At 50.2% G+C, this 23294-nt stretch overlaps 2 protein-coding genes across 8 annotated transcripts in view; one reads left to right on the forward strand and one right to left on the reverse strand.

Annotated features, from left to right (window-relative positions):
- Positions 1-1408: 1408 nt before the first annotated feature.
- Positions 1409-12306, reverse strand: FAM221B (family with sequence similarity 221 member B). Of its 2 annotated transcripts, XM_073021765.1 has the most exons (7): positions 11621-12306; positions 8657-9284; positions 8353-8496; positions 2902-3012; positions 2201-2398; positions 1894-2013; positions 1409-1510 (listed from the first exon to the last, which is right to left on the reverse strand). In XM_073021765.1, the coding sequence occupies exons 2-7, from the start codon at positions 9282-9284 to the stop codon at positions 1473-1475; spliced, it is 1239 nt and encodes a 412-aa protein (XP_072877866.1). In that variant the 5' UTR covers positions 11621-12306; the 3' UTR covers positions 1409-1472. The 2 variants fall into 2 exon arrangements, with proteins under 2 accessions (XP_072877866.1, XP_072877865.1); XM_073021764.1 differs by lacking the exon at positions 1409-1510 and having other exon boundaries at positions 1595-2013; positions 11621-12295.
- The window catches only part of TMEM8B (transmembrane protein 8B), a 35094-nt gene continuing 14190 nt past the window's right edge, over positions 2391-23294 (forward strand). Inside the window, exons 1-3 of one of the 6 annotated variants that reach the window (XM_073021759.1) lie at positions 12384-13112; positions 17562-17751; positions 18099-18306. In XM_073021759.1, coding sequence (XP_072877860.1) covers positions 12605-13112; positions 17562-17751; positions 18099-18306 — 906 coding nt within the window. In that variant the 5' untranslated portion in view covers positions 12384-12604. Of the gene's footprint in view, positions 2669-3509; positions 3637-8909; positions 9019-12383; positions 13113-17561; positions 17752-18098; positions 18307-21266; positions 21322-23294 lie in introns of those variants that run through there. The other 5 variants (XM_073021758.1, XM_073021762.1, XM_073021760.1 and 2 more) reach the window with 5 other exon arrangements.

Consider the following 23294-nt stretch of genomic DNA (forward strand, 5'->3'; position numbering starts at 1 on the left):
GATCTGGGAAGAGGAAGGAAGCCAGTCTGGAGGATAGGTGGATACAAAGCACTTTGAAATTAGTTATTTCTTTGGTTCTCATAGAAAGCAGGCAACACAGAGGTTATTCCTATTTTACAGGTTCAGAAACTCAGCCTAAAGAGGGACAGTGACTTGTGTGGGGTCACAGAGCCTATTAGTGTTAGAATCTCCTACTCCCATAAGAACCTATGGACTTCCTAGTCACTTCCCACATTCACTGATTTTGATCCCTGGCCCACAGTCTTCTCTACTCCAAGCACTTATCACCTACAGTTGCCCTCATCTGAAAGATGTTATGCTCTGCAGCCTCTGAACACTGTCTCCTGTACTTCAACCCCTGCCCTTATATCTGCTACTGTACCTCATTAGAGACTTCTCTTCCTTTGACTGCTCCCTTTTTCAATCTGACATTTGCCTCCTGGCATCACTTTCTTTCCCTGTTGGTACCGTATGCTCCCTTCACATCCTCACGCCTTCTTTTGCTTAGTCTTCCTGATCATCCTCCCTGATACCCTCACATCATCAACCCATTAAATATTTGGCTTCTCTGCTCCTCTAACTAGGTTCTCACTTCCAACCGTGCCCAAATCCTAAACTACCCACTGATCAGGTTTTTCTCCAGTTCCCTACATTAGCCTTCCCAAACCTTCCCCTTTCTTCTCTTGTCTCCTACTCCCTACTCTTATCCCTCTCCCCCTGGACCCCCAGCCATTGGCCTTATCTCCTACTTCACAGGGCATATAGAAGCCATCAGAGGGGAACTTCCACAGGTTCTTGTTCCCTGAAACTCTGGGAAGGCTCCATCCTCTTCCTTCCTCTTGGTCATAGGAAGTGGTGTTTCTCCTGTCCAGAGCAAATCCCTTTACCTCTGCTTTGACCTCATCCCTTTCCTCCATCTCTGGGATCTTGTCTCACCAGGCATCTCTTCTCTCTCTTCTGGGTCCTTCAAGGTCCTTTAGTCTACTGGCCTCTTTTCCTTTTCCTGTCTATGAAAGTGCTTCCTTGACTCCACAACTCCCTCTGGATATTGTCTGACTTAAGCTTCTTTAAGAGACTCCTTGAAACTCACTGCTGTTTGACTCCTGCCTCCACTGCACCAGTGTGAAACTGCACTCTCTGAAGCTCCCAGAGATCTTCTAACTGCAAAACCCAATGGATACTTTTCAGTCTTTATCTTATTGGTGCCCCAACTGCATCTAACATCACTTCCCACTCTATCCTTCTTGAAACGTCCTCCCTTTTTGGCTTCCTTGAAGCCACTTTCCTTCAAGCAGGCAGCTTGAATGTGGGTGTGATGGAGGCAGATGGCCAGATCCAGGCTTTCTCCTGTGCCTAATAGGTGTCAACTCTAAGTTATTAGGCAGTCTCTCCCTGGGCTGGGATCTACCTGTCCCATATGGAGCCAAGTCAGGTTCCAGTGACTCCTCTTTTATTGCTGATCTGGGCCAGACTCACAAAGGCCTGTGCCAGTTGCTGACAGTGTCTGTCCCTGGAGGAGGGAAGAGCAGAGGTGAAAGGGTCAGGTATGGGGGTCAGAAGGGAGGCCAGGCTGGAGGTTGTGTGAGGCAGGGAGTCCCGGGGAACTAGGGTGGGAGCTGGGAAGGCCAGAGGGCCCCTGTATCAGCAGGGCCTCGAAGTCAGAGTTGCTGAGGATGGCTTCTCGGAGCACAGACATCTCTGCAAAAGGTACATAGTCTGCTCCTGGGGGTGAAAACCAGTGCAGATGTGGGATGCAGGTAGGTGGGTGGTGGGGAGGTGGGCTGAGGGAGCGCGCTAGTCCTGGAGGGGATGGTCGAGGATGAGAGTGCCTTCCTGCCTGGCCTTCTGACTACAGACCCTGGAATGGCCCCCTGTCCCAGGTTTCTGCCTCACCATGAGGTCTCCCTCCTCGTCGCCGGGTCCTCTGGGTCTCAAAGAAAGTCCCATGTTCCTCCCAGCGCCGGTCACAGGCCGCACAGAGGAAATTAGACTCAAAACAGCCGCAGCAACAGCCTGGGGCAAAATTGCAACCAAGAAGAGTTTAGGAAATGGTGGTATCCCCAGGAGCTGATCACATTCTCATCTCTTCCTCAGTGACCGCATGCCCAAGGCTCTCATACTCGCTCCCCATCATTATCCCCAGACTGCATCCTATCCCCACCTACCCTGTTCCCAATATGCCTCTTGCCCTAGAAGTTACCATGATGCCTGCAGGGATGGGGCCCAGTGGCTGCATGTTCTTCGTGGCTGTGTTTGCAGCGACATTGGGCCCTCCAGGCCTTGGGGTCAAAGGTGGCCCGTCTCTTGAGCCAGAACTCACCCACCTCCTCTGGGCGTGATGGGATAAAGCAGAACATGAGGCAGCAGCACTGGCTCACCTTGCAGGGCACGGATATGTCTGTGGGATTGGGGATGGATGGTAGGGTTAGACCAGTATCTGATAGGACCTTGCCTTCTTGTGCCAACCCCATCCTCCATCCCCGTCACCCCCTACGCACTCAAACATGCTTTTTTTTTTTTCTTGAGACGGAGTTTTGCTCTGTCACCGAGGCTGGAGTGCAGTGGCATGATCTCAGTTCACTGCAACTTCCACCTCCTGGCTTCAAGTGACTCTCCTGCCTCAGCCTCCTGAGTAGCTGGGACTACAGGCGCGTGCCACCATGCCCAGGTAATTTTTTGTATTATTATTATTATTTTTAGTAGAGACGGGGTTTCATCATATTAGCCAGGATGGTCTTGATCTCCTGACCTTGTGATCTGCCTGCTTCCGCCTCCCAAAGTGCTGGGATTACAGGGGTGAGCCACTGCGCCCAGCCACATGCTCTCTCTCATACTTCCCAAGACATGACAGAGTACAGTTATTCCTCCACACTCAAGAGGGGCTGGTCAGTTCTCCCCTACCTGAGATGATCCGGTGCTCTCTCAACAAGTGTCCACAAAAGCATCTGGACTCATCCCCAATCCGGAAACAGTCCCATAGGTAATGGGGGCAGCGCCAGCCAATGTAGAGACCTAGGTGTGCAGGATTAATAAGGAAAAGTGAGAAGTAAAAAAATTCTAAGCTCCCCCAAAGTGTTCTTACCTATCCCTTGATGGGGGTGAGGGGGTGGGGGGAACTTACCTCTCCCACCCCCAGGTATCTTTATCTCCACCTGAAAGTCCTCACCTCTACCCCTTAGATTTTCTTTTTCCTTGGGATTTTCTCATTACCCCACAAGTGTCTTCAGTTCTCTTTCTACCCAGGATCCACTCCATCTCTGTCAGCCTGCCAGAGATGACTCAAGAGAGTCTTTGGTTTCTGAGCAGGAAGATTATAGATGAAATTTTGTTTGAGGATGAACATGAATCTCACTGAGTTTTCTGTGACCACAGGGATTCTCATCTCCTCTCCTGATCCCACTAAAGCCCAACTTTGCTTTGTTTTCTTGAAGTGTCTAAGGTGAGGGAAAGGGAAGATGATTGGCCAAGTGTACAGACAATGGGATTGAACTTTGCTTTGTTTTCTTGAGGTGTCTAAGGTGAAGGAAAGGGAAGATGATTGGCCAGGTGTATGGACAATGGGATTGGCTCCTAAGGAGCGTGGTTATTGAAGGTCCTGAAGAGGAGGAGGAGGTTGGATAGCCCTGGTGCTGGAAGGTAGGTGGAGGGTTTCCTCTCAAGTCTCCAGGTTGGTACCTTAATACCTCCCTCTGTGTTCCTGGTGCTATTGTCCCAGTGCCCTCTATGTACCTAAGAAGGGCTGCCAAAGGTTCTTCAAGGGTCAGGAGAAAGGGGTAGGTAGCAGTCATGAGCGGTGAAGACCAAAAATTATACGTTGTGAGGCTAAGCAAGGAGGCGTGGAAAGGAAAGTGAGGCTAAGAAGTGTCCCTGAGAGTAGGCACCAGTAAGAGGTCACAACCCTTGAGAGCTGGTGTTCAGCAGTGAGGTCTGAATCCCTGACTTCGTGGCCAGTCTTGAGGTGAGGGTGGTGCTCCTCACCATTCAGATTTTCTCATTCTCCATAAGAGCTGAGAGTACCCCAACTTCTAGCCAAGAATCCTGTATGAGGCCCCATGGAGTGGACCTCCAGGTGTAGGATTCTTAGTCCCAATTAAAGGCTCAACTGAAATGTCACCTCCACCAAAAAGGTGTCCCTGACTTCCCCTGTCTGTCTGGGCTCCTCCTCTTGCCATCCGTAGCTCCTTGTGCTACTCCCATCGCAGTACAGTGCATTATAATAGACCATTCCCTTGTATTCCTATTAATCCATGAGTTCTTTAAGGGAGCTGTCTTTTCACCCATATCTCTAATCCTAGTACAGGGCCTGGCACAAAATGGTTGCTGAGAGAATGTAGATTGCCTGATTAAACAAATGAGCTCATTCCTTCAAGAGGAAGAGAGAGCCAGTATTCAGGCATAACCCTGAGGCTCCGTAACACGAATAAGGAGAGTGGCATCATCTGGTCTTTGACTCTGGTCAGGGCCACAATTCACAATTCCGTGCCTCAGATTAAGTTTTCTTGTCTTACCCATAGTCTGTCAGGATCTAAAGCCTGTCTAGATGTGGCTTTTGGCTTTGCTGCTTCTGTCTTGATGCTGATTGCCTGTAGTGCCACTGCCCCCTTACACCAGGGAGGCTTTGTTGAGAGAGCAGGCTATAGGCAGTCACAATGCGGGTGGGCGGGAGCCAGGATTCCACTAGAGGAGTTCTGAATTCTGTCTGGAGTAGCAGGATACATTAAAAAAACAGGAGGTGAGGCCCATAGATCAAGGCCTGCTCGGAGGACCTGGGGAGGGGGAGTCAAGTCCAAGCACTAGTGTAGGAATCAGTGCCCAGCATTCAGATGAAGAAGACTGGAGTTTGAACAGGGAGACTGGTGACTATACTTCAGATTCTGTTACAAGTGTTAGTGCTCTTAAAGTGGGACAATTGGAAGGTGGCTGTGGATTCCAGTGGGACCCTCTACTCTCTGTCTTGATTCCAAACTCCCTTCCTGTTGTGGGTGGACAAGGCCTGGCGGGGGAGGAGACATTGTTTGGGATGCCGTTTTGATTCTGTCTAATACAGTCCAGTTCCATAATCACATAATCACATTTGCAAGATGACATCTCTTTATGCATCGTATGGCTCCAGAAAACACACAGCTGTCTTTATAGGAACAATGTCTCCAGCCTAGCCCTTTCTCCCGAGTTTCAGACCCATATGGCCAGCTGTCTACTAGATTCTTGGGCCAGCATGTTTCATAAGCGCTTCAAATGTCTTATGCCCAATTATTCCCTCCAAACCTGGCTTTCATCCTTTGTCCTCTGTTCATCCAACACATGCCTACCAAGCATCTACCCTTTTCCAGGCATTCAGTTAATGGCACCATCATCCTACCACTTACTTATGCCAAAAACTTAGGTGGCATTCCAGGCATTTCCCTCTCTCTTATCCTATACATCCAGTGTTCCAATGGTCAGTTTCACTCTGTTAGCTTTTCTTTTCTTTTCTCTTTTCTTTCTTTTTTGACAGAGTCTTGCTCTGTTGCCCAGGCTGGAGTGCAGTGGTACAACCTCAGCTCACTGCAACCTCCACCTCCCGGGTTCAAGCAATTCTCCTGCCTCAGCCTCCCAAGTAGCTGGCATTACAGGTGCCCACCACCATGCCTGGCTAATTTTTTGTATTTTTAGTAGAGACAGGGTTTCACCATGTTGTCCAGGCTGGTCTCGAACTCCTGGCCTCAGATGATCCACCCACCTTGGCTTCCCAAAGTTCTGGGATTACAGGTGCAAGCCACCATGCTCGGCCTGTTAGCATTTCTTGAACCTGTCTACTTCCTAAGCCCATCTACTTCTTACCTGGTTATGACCAGTGCCTCACAATGTATTCACTTGCCTTTCCATACCTCCTCTCTTAGCCTCACAACTCCAGTCTTGTCTTTCTCCGGTCTAGCCTATTGCCAGAGTGATCTTTCAGAAACAGAAATTCACTCATGTTATTGTCCTACTTAAAACCTTCTAGTGACTCTCAGTTGCCCTCAGGATATAATTCTAGCTTTTAGCTTGGCACAGAAATGCCTACAGAATTCTGCCCTTCTAGAGCAGAGCTGGCTCTTCTCCCCCACCACTCTATGCATCAGGCATAGTGCATTGCTGTAGATTCCTGCTGTGCCTTACCCTATCATGTCTCATCTTACAGCACTCTTTACTTGGCCACCTCTTCTTACTCATCTTACAGATATCAGCTGAGAAGTCATTCCTTCCAAGGCTTATTATTCCTCAAGCACTCCAGATAAGATGCCCCTTTTTTCCTGCTCATGCAGCATTCTAGGATAACCTTGATTATAGCAATTATTAGAGTGAATTATAATTGTCCTTATACTTATTGGTATCTCTCATTAGAGTGCCAAGTATTTTGGCTTTGAACCCCCACCAGCATTACCACTTCCATAGCTAGCTCAATGCCTGGCACATAGTTGGTGCTCAATAAATGTTTGTTGAATGAATAAAAACAAAGGTTACACTTGATATTTCTGTACACATCACATAGACTGTTATGGACTACCCAGGACTCAACATCCCCACTATTAGGAGGGGACCTCAAATATAATTGTTCAGGGTTGAATGACACGAATTTCTTTTCTTTTTTTTTTTTTTTTGAGGTGGAGTCTTGCTCTGTCGCCCAGGCTGGAGTGCAGTGGCCGGATCTCAGCTCACTGCAAGCTCCGCCTCCCGGGTTTACGCCATTCTCCTGCCTCAGCCTCCGGAGTAGCTGGGACTACAGGCACCCGCCACCTCACCCGGCTAGTTTTTTGTATTTCTTAGTAGAGATGGGGTTTCACAGTGTTAGCCAGGATGGTCTCGATCTCCTGACCTCGTGATCCGCCCGTCTTGGCCTCCCAAACTGCTGGGATTACAGGCTTGAGCCACCGCGCCTGGCCGACACGAATTTCTTTATAAAACTTCCTGTTTAACAGGAAGATGAAGAAGTTCAATTTGAAGAAGAAAAAGAAATACAGTGGCCTTGAGGAGTGGGGAGTAGACAGGAGGTTCTAAGAAGGGGAATGAGCGAACTGAACACATCCTGCATTTTTTTTTTTTTTTTTTTTTGAGACATTCTGTCACCCAGGCTGGAATATACTGGCACAATCACGGCTCACTGCAGCCTTGACCTCCTGGGCTCAAGTAATCCGCCCACCTCAGCCTACTAAGTAGCTGGGGCTACAGGTGTGCACCACTATGCCTGGATTATTTTATTTTATTTTTGTAGAGATGGGGTCTCACTATCTTATCCTGGCTGGTCTTTAACTCCTGGGCAATTAAGTGATCCTCCTGGCTCAGCCTCCCAAAGTTTTGGGATTACAGATGTAAGCCACCTTGCCAGCCAGAATTTGCAAGAAAATAAGAGTAACCGAATATGTTAATATAGCAAACAAAGCCATTTCAATGCCTGAATTGAGACTGGGAAACAAATGAGATCACTATGACTTTCTTGGCTCGGTGGCAGGGTGGGGTGGGGGTGGGGGGGCAAGGGCAGGGAGCTGGAGGGTCCCTGCATGGGAAAGGGGAAAGTAAATTTCATGGAGGAAGGATAAGCATTTAGAATTACTTGGTTGTCTTTATATTTTAGGCCTGTCATCATAGCTCTGTTCCCATCATAAAGGGAAAGGAAGTATGAAGGACCAAAATAAATGTCATAACATCTATTGAATTCAGTCCAGAAAGACCTGAATCCTTATAGCAGGTCAGGGTGGCCCTCTTACTGAAGGTAATCCCTATAGATACGAATTTCCATAACACAGGTAGACATGCTCATGCACAGGATGGCACGTTTTTACAAGTTCATCTGTACGCAGCATGCCACTAACAGGACTGTCAGGAGGACTAATCGTAGGCTGAGGCTTGGAATCAGCAGGGCCAGAGGACACAGCTCTCCCCTTTGGTAACAGAACTCAAAGCTTTTGGGCACCCAGCATGGGCCTGGCATGCAGGGGTGTCAGCCTTTTAATGGAGTTACACCAAAGGGACTAAGGTCTTTGTCATGTCAGAACAGCAAGTCTCCTGGGGACTGTCCAGGGTCCTGGGCCATCTCTGCTTTAGGGTCTGTAGGCTCTCTAGGCCCTATATGTGGGGTGGGCCCTTGACCCTTCTGTTTTTAATAATTTTAGTTCAGCTACCTGTTTCTACCTGGGCTTTATATGAATCTCCCCACTTTTTGTCTGCATCCACCCTTGTATTCCTTGGCCCACTTGCCTGCTTCTTTTCCACACAGGTGGTACTGCCATTTCCAAAAGGGGCAGCTATCTGCTGAATGTTCAGGTTCCCAGATCTTTTGGATTAGAGGATGCCCATGGGCCTGTCACAGGCCTCTGTAAGGCCACATGGGCTCACCTGTCTGGATGGCATTCAGGGCTGCATCCTTCTCCCACTGGAAAAGATTGTTCACCTGAGCACCAAACTCCTCTCTATGCATTGCCTTAGCCACTTCCACCAGCTCTGTCTGCTTAGCAGGGACCACTGGGCGGGCTGTGTAACCTAGGATGGGAGGGGATGAGTAACCAGGGGGAAGTGAGAAGGCCCTAAAACTAAGAGAAGGGGCCATGTCCAAGAGTAACCCAGTCTCCTCCTCCTGGGGCAAGTCAAGAACAGTGAACAGTAGTGAGAACAGGACAGGGGAGAGGACAGGTGCAATTACAGCTAACTCCTTTCTTCTTCTTCTTCTTGCCTAGTTGGTGTCCAGGTTGGGCTGTGTGATCAGTGCTGTCACTGGCATCTACTCCCTTTTCAACCTCTCCTGCTTCTTCCTCCTGCTTTTCAGATGCATCCATTTGGACCTGGGCTGAAGGGCCTGAAGAAGAGTGTTCTGGAAGGCTCTCAGATTCAGAGAAATGGGTAGACCTCCTTGTCCATGGGACCTCATTGGAAGAAAACTCAGAGGAGAGGTCTTCCTTCAAAGTATCAGAGGAAGACAGAGAGACATAGTTTCGTGATTGGGGAGGAAGAGTAAGGTGTTTCTCTGGTACCACTGAGATGGGACTATCCAATGAAGCCTCATAGGTAGGGGTCCCTGAAGGAGTCTCAGAGATGGAAGGCTCCTGATGGATTTCAGGGGAATAGGCCTCTAAGGGGATCTGGGAAGGGGATGGCACCAAAGGGGATTCAGAGGTATGGGGCTCTAAGGGGGTCTCAGAGGTGGAAGGCTCCAAGAAGCTTTCAGAGATACGGTTCTCCTGTAAGTCCTCAGCAGAGGGGTCCTTTGAAAGGGGGTGCTCCTCTGCATCCATGGCGGTATGAGGCTCTTCTGTGATCTCATCTGCTTCCATCTAGTGGCAGAACAGGGTACAGGCTTCATTAGTTTGGAAATAGAGGGCCTGTAAGTCAGGGCACAGCCCAGGGTTCGCAGTGCATTATGGAGTTTGGATAAGATTCTCAGTGCACCTGAGATATCAGAGGGAAACAACATGAACTCTGGGTCTTAGAGTGTGATGCCAGGAGGTTCACCCATGTGTCCAGACCTCATATGGCATGCTGCTGTGGCTTGTTAGGGAGGTGGAACTTAAAGATTGAAAGACTGAAGTAGTTAGAATCTCATCAGTAGATGGTAGCAGAGAACCATGTCCCAGGAGGGAGTCTGAACACCGCCACTTGGCCAGTCCAAGAGCAGGGTCCTTGGCATTTCGTAAAACCCTGGAGGTCAGACCATGGAGTTTTAGAGACTGGCAATACCAAGCCAAAGTTGGGGTTGGCTCTTGAGAGTGCAGGGGAATGCTATGTCGCATAAGGCAAGACTCTGCACGCAGCCTGGTTTTGTCTAAGCACCACACACATCTTCCTCCCTTAATGATGTCATTCATGTTCAAAGCTTCAACTACTTCCAGTTGTGTACCAATGACTCCTAAATTCAAATTTCTAGCTCAGACCTTTTTCAACCTCTGTACTTCACACTCATATCCACCTGTCTGCTGGCCTTCCCTTCCCTTCCCTCCCTTCCCTTCCCTTCCCTTCCCTCCCGTCCCCTCCTGTCCCCTCCCCTGCCCTCCCCCTCTCTCCTCCCCCTTCCCTTCTCTTCTCTTTTCTTTTGTGATGGAGTCTCGCTCTGTTGCCCCAGACTGGAGAGCAGTGGCACAATCTCAGTTCACTGCAACCTCCGCCTCCCGGGTTCAAGTGATTCTCCTGCCTCAGCCTCACGAGTAACTGGAATTACAAGCATGTGCCACCATGCCCGGCTAAAGTTTGTATTTTTAGTAGAGATGGGGTTTCACCATGTTGGTCAGGCTGGTCTTGAACTCCTGACCTCAGGTGATCTGCCCCGCTTGGCCTCCCAAAGTGCTGAGATTACAGGAGTGAGCCACCATGCTTGGCCCCTGCTGGGCATTTCTAACTGAGTGTTTCCACAGGCATCAAAACTGAACTTTGGGAATTATCCTAGTCTTCTCCTTTTCCCTTAGACTCCATCTTCAAATAGGCACCAATAACTGTATTTCCTATCTTCTAAATATTCCCCAAATGCATTCTCTCCTCTCCCTTCCAATTTTATTCAAGTTCTCATCATCTTCAGCCTTTGTGTGACAACTTTGCCCCTCTACTTCCATCCACAGCATTTTAATCACCCATTCTTTCATGGATTTATGTAACTTTTACAAAGAGCCTAATCTGATGCTTTTACTGAGCCACTGTGCTAAGCTCTAGATTGAGCTGAGTCTGGGAGAAAGACCGAATAACCAACAATGGCAATACAAATAAATTGATGTTGTGCTGGGGTGAGCCTAGGATACTGTGGGGAGGGGGATATACCTAATTTATCCTGTAAGGATGTAGTCCTCTTTCCTGACCCAATCAGGATCTTTCTAAAGTGCAAACCCAACACTGGCACTTTGTGGCTTAAAAACATTCCATGACTCAGTCTAAAGGATTAAGTCCAAATTTCTTGGCCCTGGCATTCAAGGCCTGTCATCATTTTCAACACAGCCTGAGGATTCCTGCCTTAAATTTCCATGCTCCCTACTTTTCCCCCATGTTCCAGAGACACTAGATATATCACTCCTTAAACTAATCAGAGCCTTTTTGAAGTGGACGTTTGGGAAGGGAATTAGGGGCAGAGGTAGGATTATGGGGAGGAAGATGACCAGAGTCAGCTAGAGAGTAAAGGGGCCTAAGGGTGGAGGACCAGCGATGAAAGGTGAGGAAGGGGAAAGAGAAGGGGAGGAGGAAATTGGGTGGAGGAGGAGAGTAAGGATGAAAAGTACAGAATGTGGGCCAGGCATGGTGGCTCATGCCAGTAATCCCAGAACTTTGGGAGGCCAAGGCGGGTGGATCACTTGAGGTCAGGAGTTCGAGACCAGCCTGGCTAACATGGTGAAACCCCGTCTCTATGAAAAATACAAAAATTAGCCGGGCATGGTGGCCCGTGCCTGTAGTCCCAGCTACTGGGGAGGCTGAAGCAAGCAAATCACTTGAACTTGGGAGGTGGAGGTTGCAGTGAGCCCAGATCGCACCACTGCACTCTAGCCTGGGGGACAGAGTGAGACTTTGTCTCAAACAACAACAACAACAACAAAAAACGACAACAAGAAGTATAGAATGTGAAGGGACTGAGGGGTGGGAGAGAGACAGAGGTCTTAGGGGGAGGAGGGGGAGGGCCATTGGAGAAATTACCTACCTCTGGGTTTTGGCTTGGTTGTTACAAGTCCTTAGGTCAAGACCTTGCCTTAGGATGACAGGGGGAGGTGTTGATCCTCAGGGAGGGAAAGCTCTTGGTTGTGGACGTGCCCCAGCTGCAGGCGCTGAGTGTTGAAATGCCTTGCCTGAAAGTCTGCTATCTGGGGAGGGGACTTGGATATCTGCAGAACTTCGCAAAGGAGCTCTGGCATGACCTGGGGAAGTGGGTAGGGACAAGGGGTCCAGGGCCGATGAGGGAGGGGCTTGACTGAAGCCTCCGGAACCCGGGCCAGGAGAGTAGGCACAGGTCACCAGGGCAACTGGAACGCCTAGTAGTCTCCGTGGCAACGGCGGTCTAGTCACCTCCCCGGTGGGTGCGGTCTCCTGAGGAGCTTGCATTGGGCCTCAAGGGGGCGAGCCCAGGGGGTTTACTTCTGAAAAGTGGGGTGTGTGTTGCGGGATCTCTGTGAGCGAGTGTCTGGGTAGGATCTGCGGAGATCTGTGCGTACATCCGGGGGAGTCTGGGATTCTGGGATTGTGAGGATAGGGTTCCTTTGAGACATCTGTGGGCCGGTCGTTGGGGGCTGTGAGGATCTGAGGGGACCTCGGGCTCTGTGCTTGGGTGAGAAAGGCAGTGTCTTGGGTAGCGGGGCGGAGTCTGTGTGTCCTCGAAGCCCGGCAGGACTAAGTTGGAGACCAATAGAGTAGGGCGGGGGCGGGCTTTACTGACAGGGACCAATTGAGCCGGCCGGGGGGCGGGGCGTCATGCCGACGTCAAGCCGAGGCCGCCGCCGCGGGGCCTGGTTATCGCCGGTTCAGCGCAGCCCGGAGTCGCCCAGGCCTGAACTCCCACCCAGATCCCCGGCCCCCACTCCGTGCCCGTGAGGACACCGGAGGTCACCCCCCGGGGGTGGGGAGCGGAGCCGCGGGTCAGCTCTGCGAGCGCCCCGCGCTGGCCTGTCCGGCCCCGCCCCCGCCCCGGGCCATGGCCCAGCCCTTGTCCCGGCCCCTCGTCCTATCCCGATCCCCGCCTTGGCCCCCAGTCCCGCCCTCGCCCCGCTTCCCAAATCGGCCCCAACCCCTGCCTGGGACTCCATCCAGGACCCCCTTCCAGTCCCTGCCCCTGGCCTGGCCCCCATCCCGGCCTCGGCCCTCGTTCCACCCCCTGTCACAAATATCAGCCCAGGGCCTGTCCCAACCCCATTCCCAGTGTTTGCTTAAGGCCCTGGCTCAACCCCGTCCCTTGCTGCAGTCCCCATCACAGCCCCTCCTTCCATCCCACTCCCTGCCCTTGTTCAAGCCCCAGTGTCCAGCCCAGCCCAACCCATTATCTCAGCCTTTGCCCTCATCTCTGTGTTTACCCAAGTCTCTCCCGCTAGTCCCCCCCATCTCTCATACTCTGCCGCTCTCCCAGCCTAGACTCAAGTCTGGGTTTCAGCTGCCGCCAGCCCTATTGCTGCTGTTGCTGTTCTCTGTCCTTGGCCCGGGGGCTGGTGAGTGCAGAAGCAGGGAAGATTGAGGCAGGAATGGGGTTCCGGCAGGGAGGGATGGGCTGGAGAGATTCAGGAGTGGTGGGACCTGGGGAACTAGATCATTGGGGAGCAAGTGGGAGAAATAGAGAGGAGAGAAGTCTTAGAGAACAGAGGGATTGGCAGGGTCAAAAGAGTGGTAATTAATTGGGTTTGAGGCTCAGCAGGTGGCTTACAGTTTCTAGGACAGAGACTCCAAGATATTTTCTGGTGTCTGTCCTGACCCCACTTTGACTCTTGCTTTTCCAGGGAAATCTTGTGGGCTTTGCCCCTGCTCACAAAGTTTGATGGGGGAGAGACAGTCCCACACCAGAAGCCCCTAGTGCAGTCTGGGAATATATAGCCTAAACCTTTGAGATATTGGGCATGCATTCAAACAGCATGAAGAAGAGTTTTAAAGATAGTATGTAGCAAACAGATGAATATGGATTAATTGCCATTATAATGAGTTTTCTTCTTGTAATGATTCTTGTTCCAAAGAAGATTGATTTGCCTAGGAATAATTCCTGATACTTTTAGAGCAGGGCTGAAACTCGGAGGCCATTTTACAGATGGGGAAACTGAGGCTCAGGGAGGGAGCAATTTGTCCAAGTTCAGATAGCTTGTGATAGGCTGCGTGCTGGGGCTAGAAAAAAGGTTTCCTAATTCCTATCTCATACTAGTGGGTTTTTTTTTTTTCTTTCTCTCTCCACTGCAATGTATACTTAATAGAAAAACAGACCCAAGTGGGGAAAGGCTCAAAGCGTAACCTCCCTTCTCCCCAGTCTGCCCACAAGGGGGCTTTATCCACAAACTGTTCCTTATTTGCTGGGCGTCAGTCAAGGGCCACCCTCCAGTGGGGAAGTGACTTGGACAGGAGAGAGGTCCAATATTTTAATGGGTGGAATGTAGGAGGAGGAGGGGGTGTCTTGGTCTAGGGGATGTGCCATGAAGATGACTACATCATGAAATGACTCTAGTCTTCATGGCCCAAGTCCATAGCCACCTCTGGTGTGTGTCACTCTAGGATGGAGATGTGCCTGATGGAGTGTTAGGAAATAACAGCCAACAGAGCAACTGGGGGTGGAGAGTGGGTATGACTGAGCTCTGGGGGCCTGGTTCAGTGTACAAACTTAAGGAGATGAATGCACATGAAAGGTCACAGCCCCTGCAGAGATGTCTGGTCACTTACGTGTCTATGTGTGTAACTGAGGGATTGTGGGAAGGCTGGCAGCATGTGTACATGCTTGTGTGTTGGTGAGTGTAGACACATGCATGTGTGTGGGGTGCATGTGAGCCAGTGTATCTTCTGAGCACCTGTGTTATGGTATGAAGGGGAGGGGACATGTTGTGGCCCATGTACATTCCTCTTCAGCTCTGCCTGCTCGTCATATGAGCAGATCACTGAAGTTGTGAATGGGGCTGGAGACCCTTTCTCAACAGTTCCAAGGGTGAGGGCAGTGTTGGGTGCCTCCCGGAACGAATATAAGTTATCCATCCACCCCCAGCCAGTCCCCTTGAAGGAAGGAGCCATGGAGGCACTCAGTGTTGATTATTGCTGCTGTCAAGTTGGGCACTGGGCAGAGGCAGCAGCCAGTCAGGTTTTCAGTTTTGGTGACGGGGAGTTTATGCTGTTGAGCCAAGTTCCTAGCTTCTATCCCCTGCCATCATGGCTGCTTCATGCGCCATTGAGCAAGCATTGGGCGAGTGAGGAGAGCAGGGTGACTGATGGCCACAGAGCATATACAGCTGAAAGTTGTGGATAAAAATACTGTTGCCCAGAAGCGGGTTCAGGTGCTTTGGGGAGAATTGTAATGAAGTTGGAAAGGAGTACCAGTCCACCCAAAGGGAGGCAGGGCTGCCTTTAGTGCTGTTAATAGTGAATGCCTTGGCAATTTTGGACCTAAGTGCAGGGTGCTCTGTGACCTAATGGTCACGATGGGTTTTGTCTGAGAAGAGGCTGGCAGGGTCATAGGATCATCATGGCACAGGACTGCATAGTGCTTATTGGTTGCTTCGGTTTCATTTCAGGAATGGAAGTTATCTCTTGGGTCTAGTGGTCCCATTCCTGATCCTTGGATCTTTTCCTTGGGCTTAGTTGAGGACCCACACACGCCTTGCTAGTCAAAAAAAAAAATGGGCTTTTATTCTACCTAGTGCTGTTACTAGCAGGGCTAGCCTCAGCCTATGTGTTGTGTGGGGTGTGCGTGTGTGGTGTGGGTGATGGTCGGAATCACCCTAGCTTCATCATAGAAATATTGGGGAACCCGGAATAAGTTCATCTGAACTCGGTAAGGGCCTTACTCATGCTTCCTCTGGACACAGCTCTGAAAGGCCCTGTTCAAACCACAAACCAAAGTTTGGAGTGAATGGGGCTGTGGACCCTTTTCAAGCATCTGCCCTCAGAACTTCTTCCAAGTTCCTCCTAGCATTCCCAGCTGCTGCTCACTCCTTTATCTCACAGGCCTATTCTGTGACCTCTGTAGCCCCTGGCCACGTGGGGATGGCTTAGCTAGTTCCCCAGTTCTCCAGGCCATACCGTGGTCCTTTGAATTACAAGCATCTTTGTGCTTGTCTGTCCATGTTTCCCAGAGGTCATTAAACTTTTCACCACTAGCCCTCTGAGGGTCTGCACTGAGAGACTGACCAACATTTCTCCTAACAGTAGCAATGGTTGATCAGATGACCCATCCCTGGTACCAGCTTTGAGGAGGAACAGCCCCTCCCTAACCCCATCAGAAGGCGTGCTAGAGTTCTGATTTCTTCTAACAATAGTATCCAGGCTGTTCACCTCTTAGCCTTCTGCCTCCTACTTAGCACAGCTAGGGTTCCTAGGAAACCTGTCTCCCCCATCAGTGGGTTCTGTTTCCCTTTATCCCTCTCGGATGCATCTCTGTCACTCTCTGAATGCTGCACTGGTAGCCTCTCTGGGTTCCTGGGCAGTGCTCAGCTTGCAAGGTGGCAGGCTTTCCTTCTTGACAGTTGAAACTGATCATGTGGTCTGAACTGGACAGACTAGTCCTTGAGTGTAACCATGACCTCCAATGGCCCCCACCTATGTAGGGCAGCTCTCTGGGGTGACTCCTGGGGTTGCTCTGGTTCAGCGTTCCTCCTTCAGCAGCCTCCCTTTCCCTTTCTTTTTTATTTCAAAAACACCTCATTTTTGGAGTTAATCTCTCCCATCTCCAGAGAGGGAGATGATTGGACTAGGTTAGCCCTAAGGGTATTTCCTGCTTGGCTGAAAATGCCCCTCCAGAGTAGTCGGTACCCCAGCCCCGGGTGTGTCCTGAAGCTGCTGAGTTCCCCACCTTCTCACCTGTCCTAGAGGTGTCATCTTGGGCTTCTTTTCAGGCTGGTCCGAAGTCTCCAGAGCAGTCAGATTCCCCAAAGGTTTACTCTGAGAGACCTTGCCTGCCATTTGGGACCCTCTTCCCCTGGGTTGCCTCCACTGTGACAGCTATTCTAGTCCCTTGCCTGGCTAGCTGCTGACACGACTTCTGCTTACCTTGGCTCTGCTCCTGACAATCATGATCAGGTATCTTGGCATTTTAATGAGAGATGACCACTTCCTCCCCACCTCCCAACTCAGCCTGCTCTGAAGATTCCCAAGGGGCTTGAAATCCACTGGGTCACCAACTTACTGCCTCACTGGGCCTCCCTTTGGGAGAACATTCCCCCGGCCCCCACCTACTAGCTGTACATTCTGACCCGGGAGGCCTGATGAGTCTCCTTTCCTGGGGACTCTCATGGTGGCCTGCCAGCTCCTGTCCTTCTGCCACCCAAGCAGGCCCCTGGCAGCCGTACCACACTTTCCCCTCCCCTCTCCTGCCCTGAGCCAGTATACAGGCAGCGCTTGTGAGGCTGCTGAGGGTTTTTACTGCTCCTAACCACAGGGGAACAGAGAAGGGAAGAAAATCAACAAGGAAGTTACACAGTTCCATGCTGACTCCCAAGCCCCACAGGTGGAGTTCCAGCCTGCTTAGTGGCTTAAGAGCCCATGCCAAGATACACACACACACACACACACACACACACACACACACACACACACACACACCCCTTCCCCACATCTGTTTTTTTTTAAGTTTGGTAAGTGGAGAAAACGGCTCCTAAGTGAGGGGCAGCTGTGAAATCAAAGAAAGGGTCTTAGTTTTGGATTTAGAGAGAGCTAGATTTGCATCCTCAGTTTGATCTAGGTCTGAGCCTCAGTTTCCTTATCTGTAAAAGGAGGGTTTTTTTTTAAAAATAAGATTAACGTAAGGATTAAACCAGATGATGGCTAGGTTTCAGATCTGCAGCCTGAAACCTAGTTCCTGGCTCAGAGGAGAGCATTTGTGGAGTTGATGCTATCAGTGAGGAAGACTGGCATGCCTGTTGCTTAATGGAAATGCCCTCTGTCCTGCCCTGCTCCTTTCTCTCTCTCCTGCTTCCCAGGAGGCCTTTTCCTGACTGATTACTCCACCTGCTCACCCCGCAAGCTGAGTCCTTTCCGCTCCTTTGCCAGCACTGAGCTCTTCCACTTCCATGTTCCCGAGGACACATTCCTGGCTGTTTGGAACCTCATCATCTTCAAGGAGCAAGGGGGAACCTTTGGGGACCACTGCCCAGACCAAAGTGTGACTGTGTGAGTGTCTGAGTTAATTTCCCAACCTCACTTCCAACCCCTGACCACTTTCCAGACTAAAGTGTGATTTTAACTGACCCTGACCCCAACCCACGTCCAGATTGAAGTGTGACTGAGTGAGGGCCATGACCTCTGTCACATGACCACTTCCGGACTACTGTATGACTGTGCGAGTGCTTGAGCTGATCTCTCACCCGTGGCCCCTGACCTGGAACCACTTTGTTGAATGTGTCAGTATAGGGAATCTATTTGTTTTACCGGTAATGAGTGACAGTTCTTTCTTTCTTCCATTTCCTGCCTCCCACCCCATTGCCTGCTTTTCTTCTCTCCTAATTCTGGTCCCCCAGGTATTTCCGGTCCGGGGCACCCCCTGTCATCAATCCCCTGCATACACACTTCCCAGGGGACACAGCTGTGCCTGGGGTTTTCTCACTGACCCTCAGCTGGACACTGCCCAACCGCACCTCAGGCATCTTTAACGTCAGCAGCCCCTTACCTGGGGACTGGTTCTTGGCTGCCCACCTTCCCCAGGCCCATGGCCACATCTCTGTCAAGGTGGGTTGATGTTGCCCAGGCTCGGGGGTCTAGAACTGCCCTTCCATCTTTGCTGAACTCCCCCCACAGGCTCCCTGGCACGCCAGCCTTGTGTCAGGGTGGGCAGCAGCACAAGGGTGGCTGGGGTGGGGCATGGCTAAAGGCCAGCAGGTCACCTAGTGGGTCAGAGGCCATGATCTGGAGGAGGCAACTTGGGAGACCCAGGAGGACATGCTGGGTCCAGGTAAGCTGAAGGGAAAGTTGAGAATCTGGAGTCAGAGGCTCTGGCATGGGGGAGTAGTGCCGCTTCCTAGTGGAAGGCACAAGTGTTAATCAAGGTGAACAGAAGCCAACTATGGGCTGGTCCAATCTGCTGCACACACCCAGGACTGGTTTTATTCTACATCTTGATTGACAATAGCCCTGAAGACTCTCTTAGCCTACGGCCCAGCCTTTAATCCATCTGGGAGAATGCATTCCTCTTGCATCATAATTTCAGACAGCTTCCTACACCCTTCAGAAGACCACAAGAGGAGCTCTTTCCTGCTAAAAGGAGGCTTTGGGCAGCTGGTGTCCATCCTGGCCTTTGCCTCACTTTTCTCCAAATATCAGCCACCCCAAGCACTTATTTCATAGAGGTTGTTAAAGACTGAAGGGCAGGTTCAAAGGTCAGACGCCTCTCTGGTTTGGAGTGGAAGGAAATGCCACAATGTTTTCCTGCCACTCTCATGGATTAGGCCAGACAGGTCTCCTACTCCTATTCACTGGAGGAGGAGCAGGGGGTGTACTGAGCTGGCTGTTGTCAGCGTGGGATGACCATGTGCATGGGGCCTGTGGTGAGGGTGAATAAACGAGCAAGAACAGAGCGAGAATTTAAAGAACAGGACTCTAGCACTCAGAAATGTGGTAAATAGTGCCTTTGAATGAGCTGAGACTCACATAAGGACAAGGGTGATGGAACTGCTATTGTCAGAGATGGGAAGTAGGGCTGAGGTAGTGTCTCTAGGCCTCAGTGACGGCCATTTTTCCTGAGAGTGATGTGGATGTGCAAAAGAACTCCCCATCAAGGCCTGTGAGCCTGCTGAAGGACAGCATGTTGGGAGCTAGCTTGGAAGGGGCCCTAGGTTCTAGGTAGGCCTTGACTCTCATCAGAACTGAGGGTTCTTCTGTTAGAAGGAACTTCTTCGTAGGTCTTTGGCAAAATCCCAACAGGGATGTTCCTTATCCTAACTCTGATCCTTGACCCACTTTGTGAGAACTGACAGGGAAAATCCTCCTGAAGCCTGGCTGTAGTTATCCAAAAACCTTTCTAGGTAAGCAGGAACCTAGGGCCTAGGCCTAGGCTGGGATTGTGGGAGCTGAGGCCCAGTTAGAAGTGGTCAGGATTGCTTATGGCTATCAGATTGGGACAGTGGGGAACGGAGATAGTAGTGCAGAGAAAAGCTGATCAGACCTTAAAGGGTGATTCAAGTACCCAGACCAAGGGGGAGTTGGGCAGTGAGAAAAGAACTAGGCCCCACATGTATATTTGCATCTAGACATGGGAAGTGGGGCCTGGGGAACTTGGTACTGAACTGGAATCCTGGTCAGAGCTCCCCCAGGTATGTGGTGAGGCTAGACAGAAGAGGACCATCCCACTCTGCCCACAAGCAGCAGTGGGTCTGGATGCCATGAGAGATGTAGTGCTTCCGCCAGGCCTGTTTGAGAGGTTGATGGGGCAAGGATCTTATGTCGGTCCTTCTAAGAATTAGATAAACTTCTGTAATCTTATATGGTCCTCTAAGGGTTCTTCAGCTCTCCAGATGCTGGTTAATTTCCAGGATTCCAGCCTGTGGGTTCATTGTCTAGAGCATTCCTCCATCTTCTCAACTTGTTTCCTCCTGCTACTATGGTATGCTTCCTGTGAGGCTTGGCAAACACAGGAGTTTATGTGGGTTTAGGGATATCCTTTGGTGGGAACTGAAGAGTCCCAGCGATAAGAAGGCAGTGGTTTCTAGGGCCCTTCTCAGCTTTGGGGATGAACTCAGATCTCCCTTTAGCCTCAGTCCTTTAGTACCTGCTTTGTGCCAGGCCTTGGGTTGTGTGCTGGGGACACAGAAATAAATAAGATGCATGTTAGATACAGGAGATGTTTTAGGAGGATAAAGGGGAGATGGCTAACTTAGCGTGGTGGAGGTGGTATTGGAAACTGTTAAGTGGCGAGGCCTGAGGTTGAGAAGGTAGGGAAGGGCATACCAGGTGGTGGGAGTAGCATGGCCCAAAGTTTAGAAGGAACTGAAGTGGTTCAGTGTGGGCTGGTTTTGGGGTGGTGAGGAAGGTAGAGGGATGAGCAGAGGCCAGATCATGAAGGGCCTTGACATTTGAACTGTATCCTGAGCGTGATAGGGAGCCCTGAAAGGTTGTGAAAAAGAAGTGACTTACCTGGTCTGGGCCACCCTCATGAGCTCTAGTCCCACACTTCTGCCAGACCCTGTGTCTGTGTTATTTACTATGTATTCCTAGCCTTCAGTGCAGAGTCTGGCACATGATGCTGTTTCACCTCCTTTCCCTGTCACCTTCTTCCTACCAGCCACTTCTGTCCTGTCCCTGGCCTCCATCTCCTTGCCTTTCCTGTTTTGGATCCTGTGTTCATTCTAAGGCGCCCAGTTGCCAGTCTGCTCTGAGGGGCTGGCCTTTGGGTTGTGGATACCATTTGGCGCCCAAATGGCTCATAAGGGGAAAGTACTCCTAAATGTCTTTAGAGCACAGGTTCTCTTCTTATCCTTCCTCTTCCTGTGTCTAAGATTTGAAAAAGTAGGTAAAATAATAAAAGCAACAACAAGGAAAGTGAAGAAGTCAATTGTACAGGAGAAAGGATTCTGTTGAATCCACCAACTAGGACCACACGTGACTCAATATCTCAGCAGAGGTGGTTAGAATCTGCTAATAGTGCAGCTGCTTTTCCTCTTCCTCCTAAATTATTTTATTTATATTTTGAATAGGCAATCTGTGCACCTGGTACAACATTCAAACGGTACAAAAGACATACAGTGGAAAGTAAGTTTTCCTCTTCCCTTCTTTCAGTCTCCAATTCCCCTCCCCAGAGTTAACTAGTAACTAGCTGTTAACTAGTTCCCTATATTACTCTTTCCTTTTTGAAACACCTTCCCTTCTTGGCCTCTGTGACTTTACAGAACTGTCATGGTTTTCCCACTGCCCACTCCTCTGTCTCCTTTCCTGGCCTCTCCTCTGCTTGATCTCCATGTTGTAGTGGCCCAATGCTTGGTCCTGGAACAGCTCCTTTTTTACTTTTCTATTCTCTTGCGTGGTGTTCCAGCACAATAGTTTAAATTACCGTCTGTATGTTAATGCTTCCAAGAGTAGTCAGCCAGTCCTAATTTCTTTGAATCCCAGACTTTATATCCCACTGCTTACTTGACATCTCCAATTGGATGTCTAAGAAATGTCTCAAAGAGTATTTAGTAAAACCAAATCAAAGTGAAGCTAAAAGTATAAAACTCCTTAATTTCTTTTCACTGCTCCCAGTCCATGCTGCTTCCTTCTGTAGTTATTGTGATCTTCCTCAGGAAATTGCACTGTCATCCACCCATTGCTCAAGCCCCAAATTAAGTGCCCCAAATCCTTGATTTTTCTTTTCTTCTGATTCCTCACAACCAATGTGTAAAGAAAAAGTCTTGTTGACACTACTTCTGAGGCATGCCCTGAACGCATCTACAGTTCTTCATTTCCACATCCAGCACAGTTTCTCTGCTTTCTGCAGGGCTACCACAGTAGCCTCATAAGTGGTCTTCCTGCTTTCACCCTTGCCCCCTGAAGTCTGTCGAACACTCGTTTGCTTCTACACTGATTGGGTGCTTTCTGACTGTGGGCATGGGCTCAGCTGTGCACTCGCTATTCCCACAGAGAACGCTAAGTGTCTTTGGGCATCTTCAGTCTGCAAGCCCCACCCAGAGTCTGGCACTGGCCACCCCGCTCAGGTCTTTCTGAAGAAACTCAGCCCATACGTATGAGGACATTCTAGGAATCTACCTACCATGCCTTCCACTCCAGGATCTTTCAGCCTGTAGCCCATCCATGTCTCACTTTTGCCTCTCCTAATTTCTCGAGCTTCCTTGCCTGGGCCCTGGGCCTCCCTGACTGCTGATGTTCTTCTGGCCTCTTGGCTCAGTTGGGACACTCTCACTTGGCATCTGCCCTGGCAGCTCTTGAGGACCTGACTTCTGGTGCTCTTTCTCTGGCCCCATCACTGGGTGACAGTTCCCTGCATCTCCCCTGGTGTCCACTGACTAAACACTCCCTCCGCATGAAGAGGGGGGACTGGCACGTTACACAGTTGAAGGAAGGAGCACATCTTAACCAAACAGGTCACGTCCACTATCTTTCATTGAATCAAACACAAGCAAAACTCCAAAACGTGGAGCAAAGCGTTTCTTTCCTGGACTGTCTAGCAAGGAAATGGGCCACCACTGGAGCATGAGCCCCCACCCTTGGGACTCATTCACTACAAGATTATTATGGTGGTAATTCTTGCCTTAGGAGGTGGGGTCAATGCAGTGACTTGTGAGAGTCTTTTGGTTCTTAGGGTTTGACACCAAACCTGAACATCTAGGTTGGTTCAGGAGCTCTCTGAAGGGACCCCCTTTTTGACACCCATTCTTTAACAGCTATTTTAGCACCTAGTGTGTGCCAGATGGTGTACTAGACACTGGGGATGCAAAAGGCACAGACCTTCTAGCCTTGTTGAGTTTTGCTGGAAGTCAGTGCCTTGACTGGCTTGTTCTGAGCCATGGAACTCAGTGGGATGTCAGGGCCTGGAACTTTTGTCACAGAACAGAGTTTGAAGGTATGACCTAATTAGGAGCCCCCACTTCCCCTTAACTGTGAGGTCTGTAGGGCTCATATAGCTGCACGTGCTGCAGAAGAGGAACTGTGACAAACGGGACTGTGCTCACTGGAGAGTGAGTGATAAGGCTGTGCGGGCCAGGGGGTGTCAACAGAGAAGGAGCTGG

The sequence above is a fragment of the Chlorocebus sabaeus genome, chromosome 12 (genome assembly GCF_047675955.1).
Source record: "Chlorocebus sabaeus isolate Y175 chromosome 12, mChlSab1.0.hap1, whole genome shotgun sequence".
Taxonomy (NCBI): domain Eukaryota; kingdom Metazoa; phylum Chordata; class Mammalia; order Primates; family Cercopithecidae; genus Chlorocebus; species Chlorocebus sabaeus.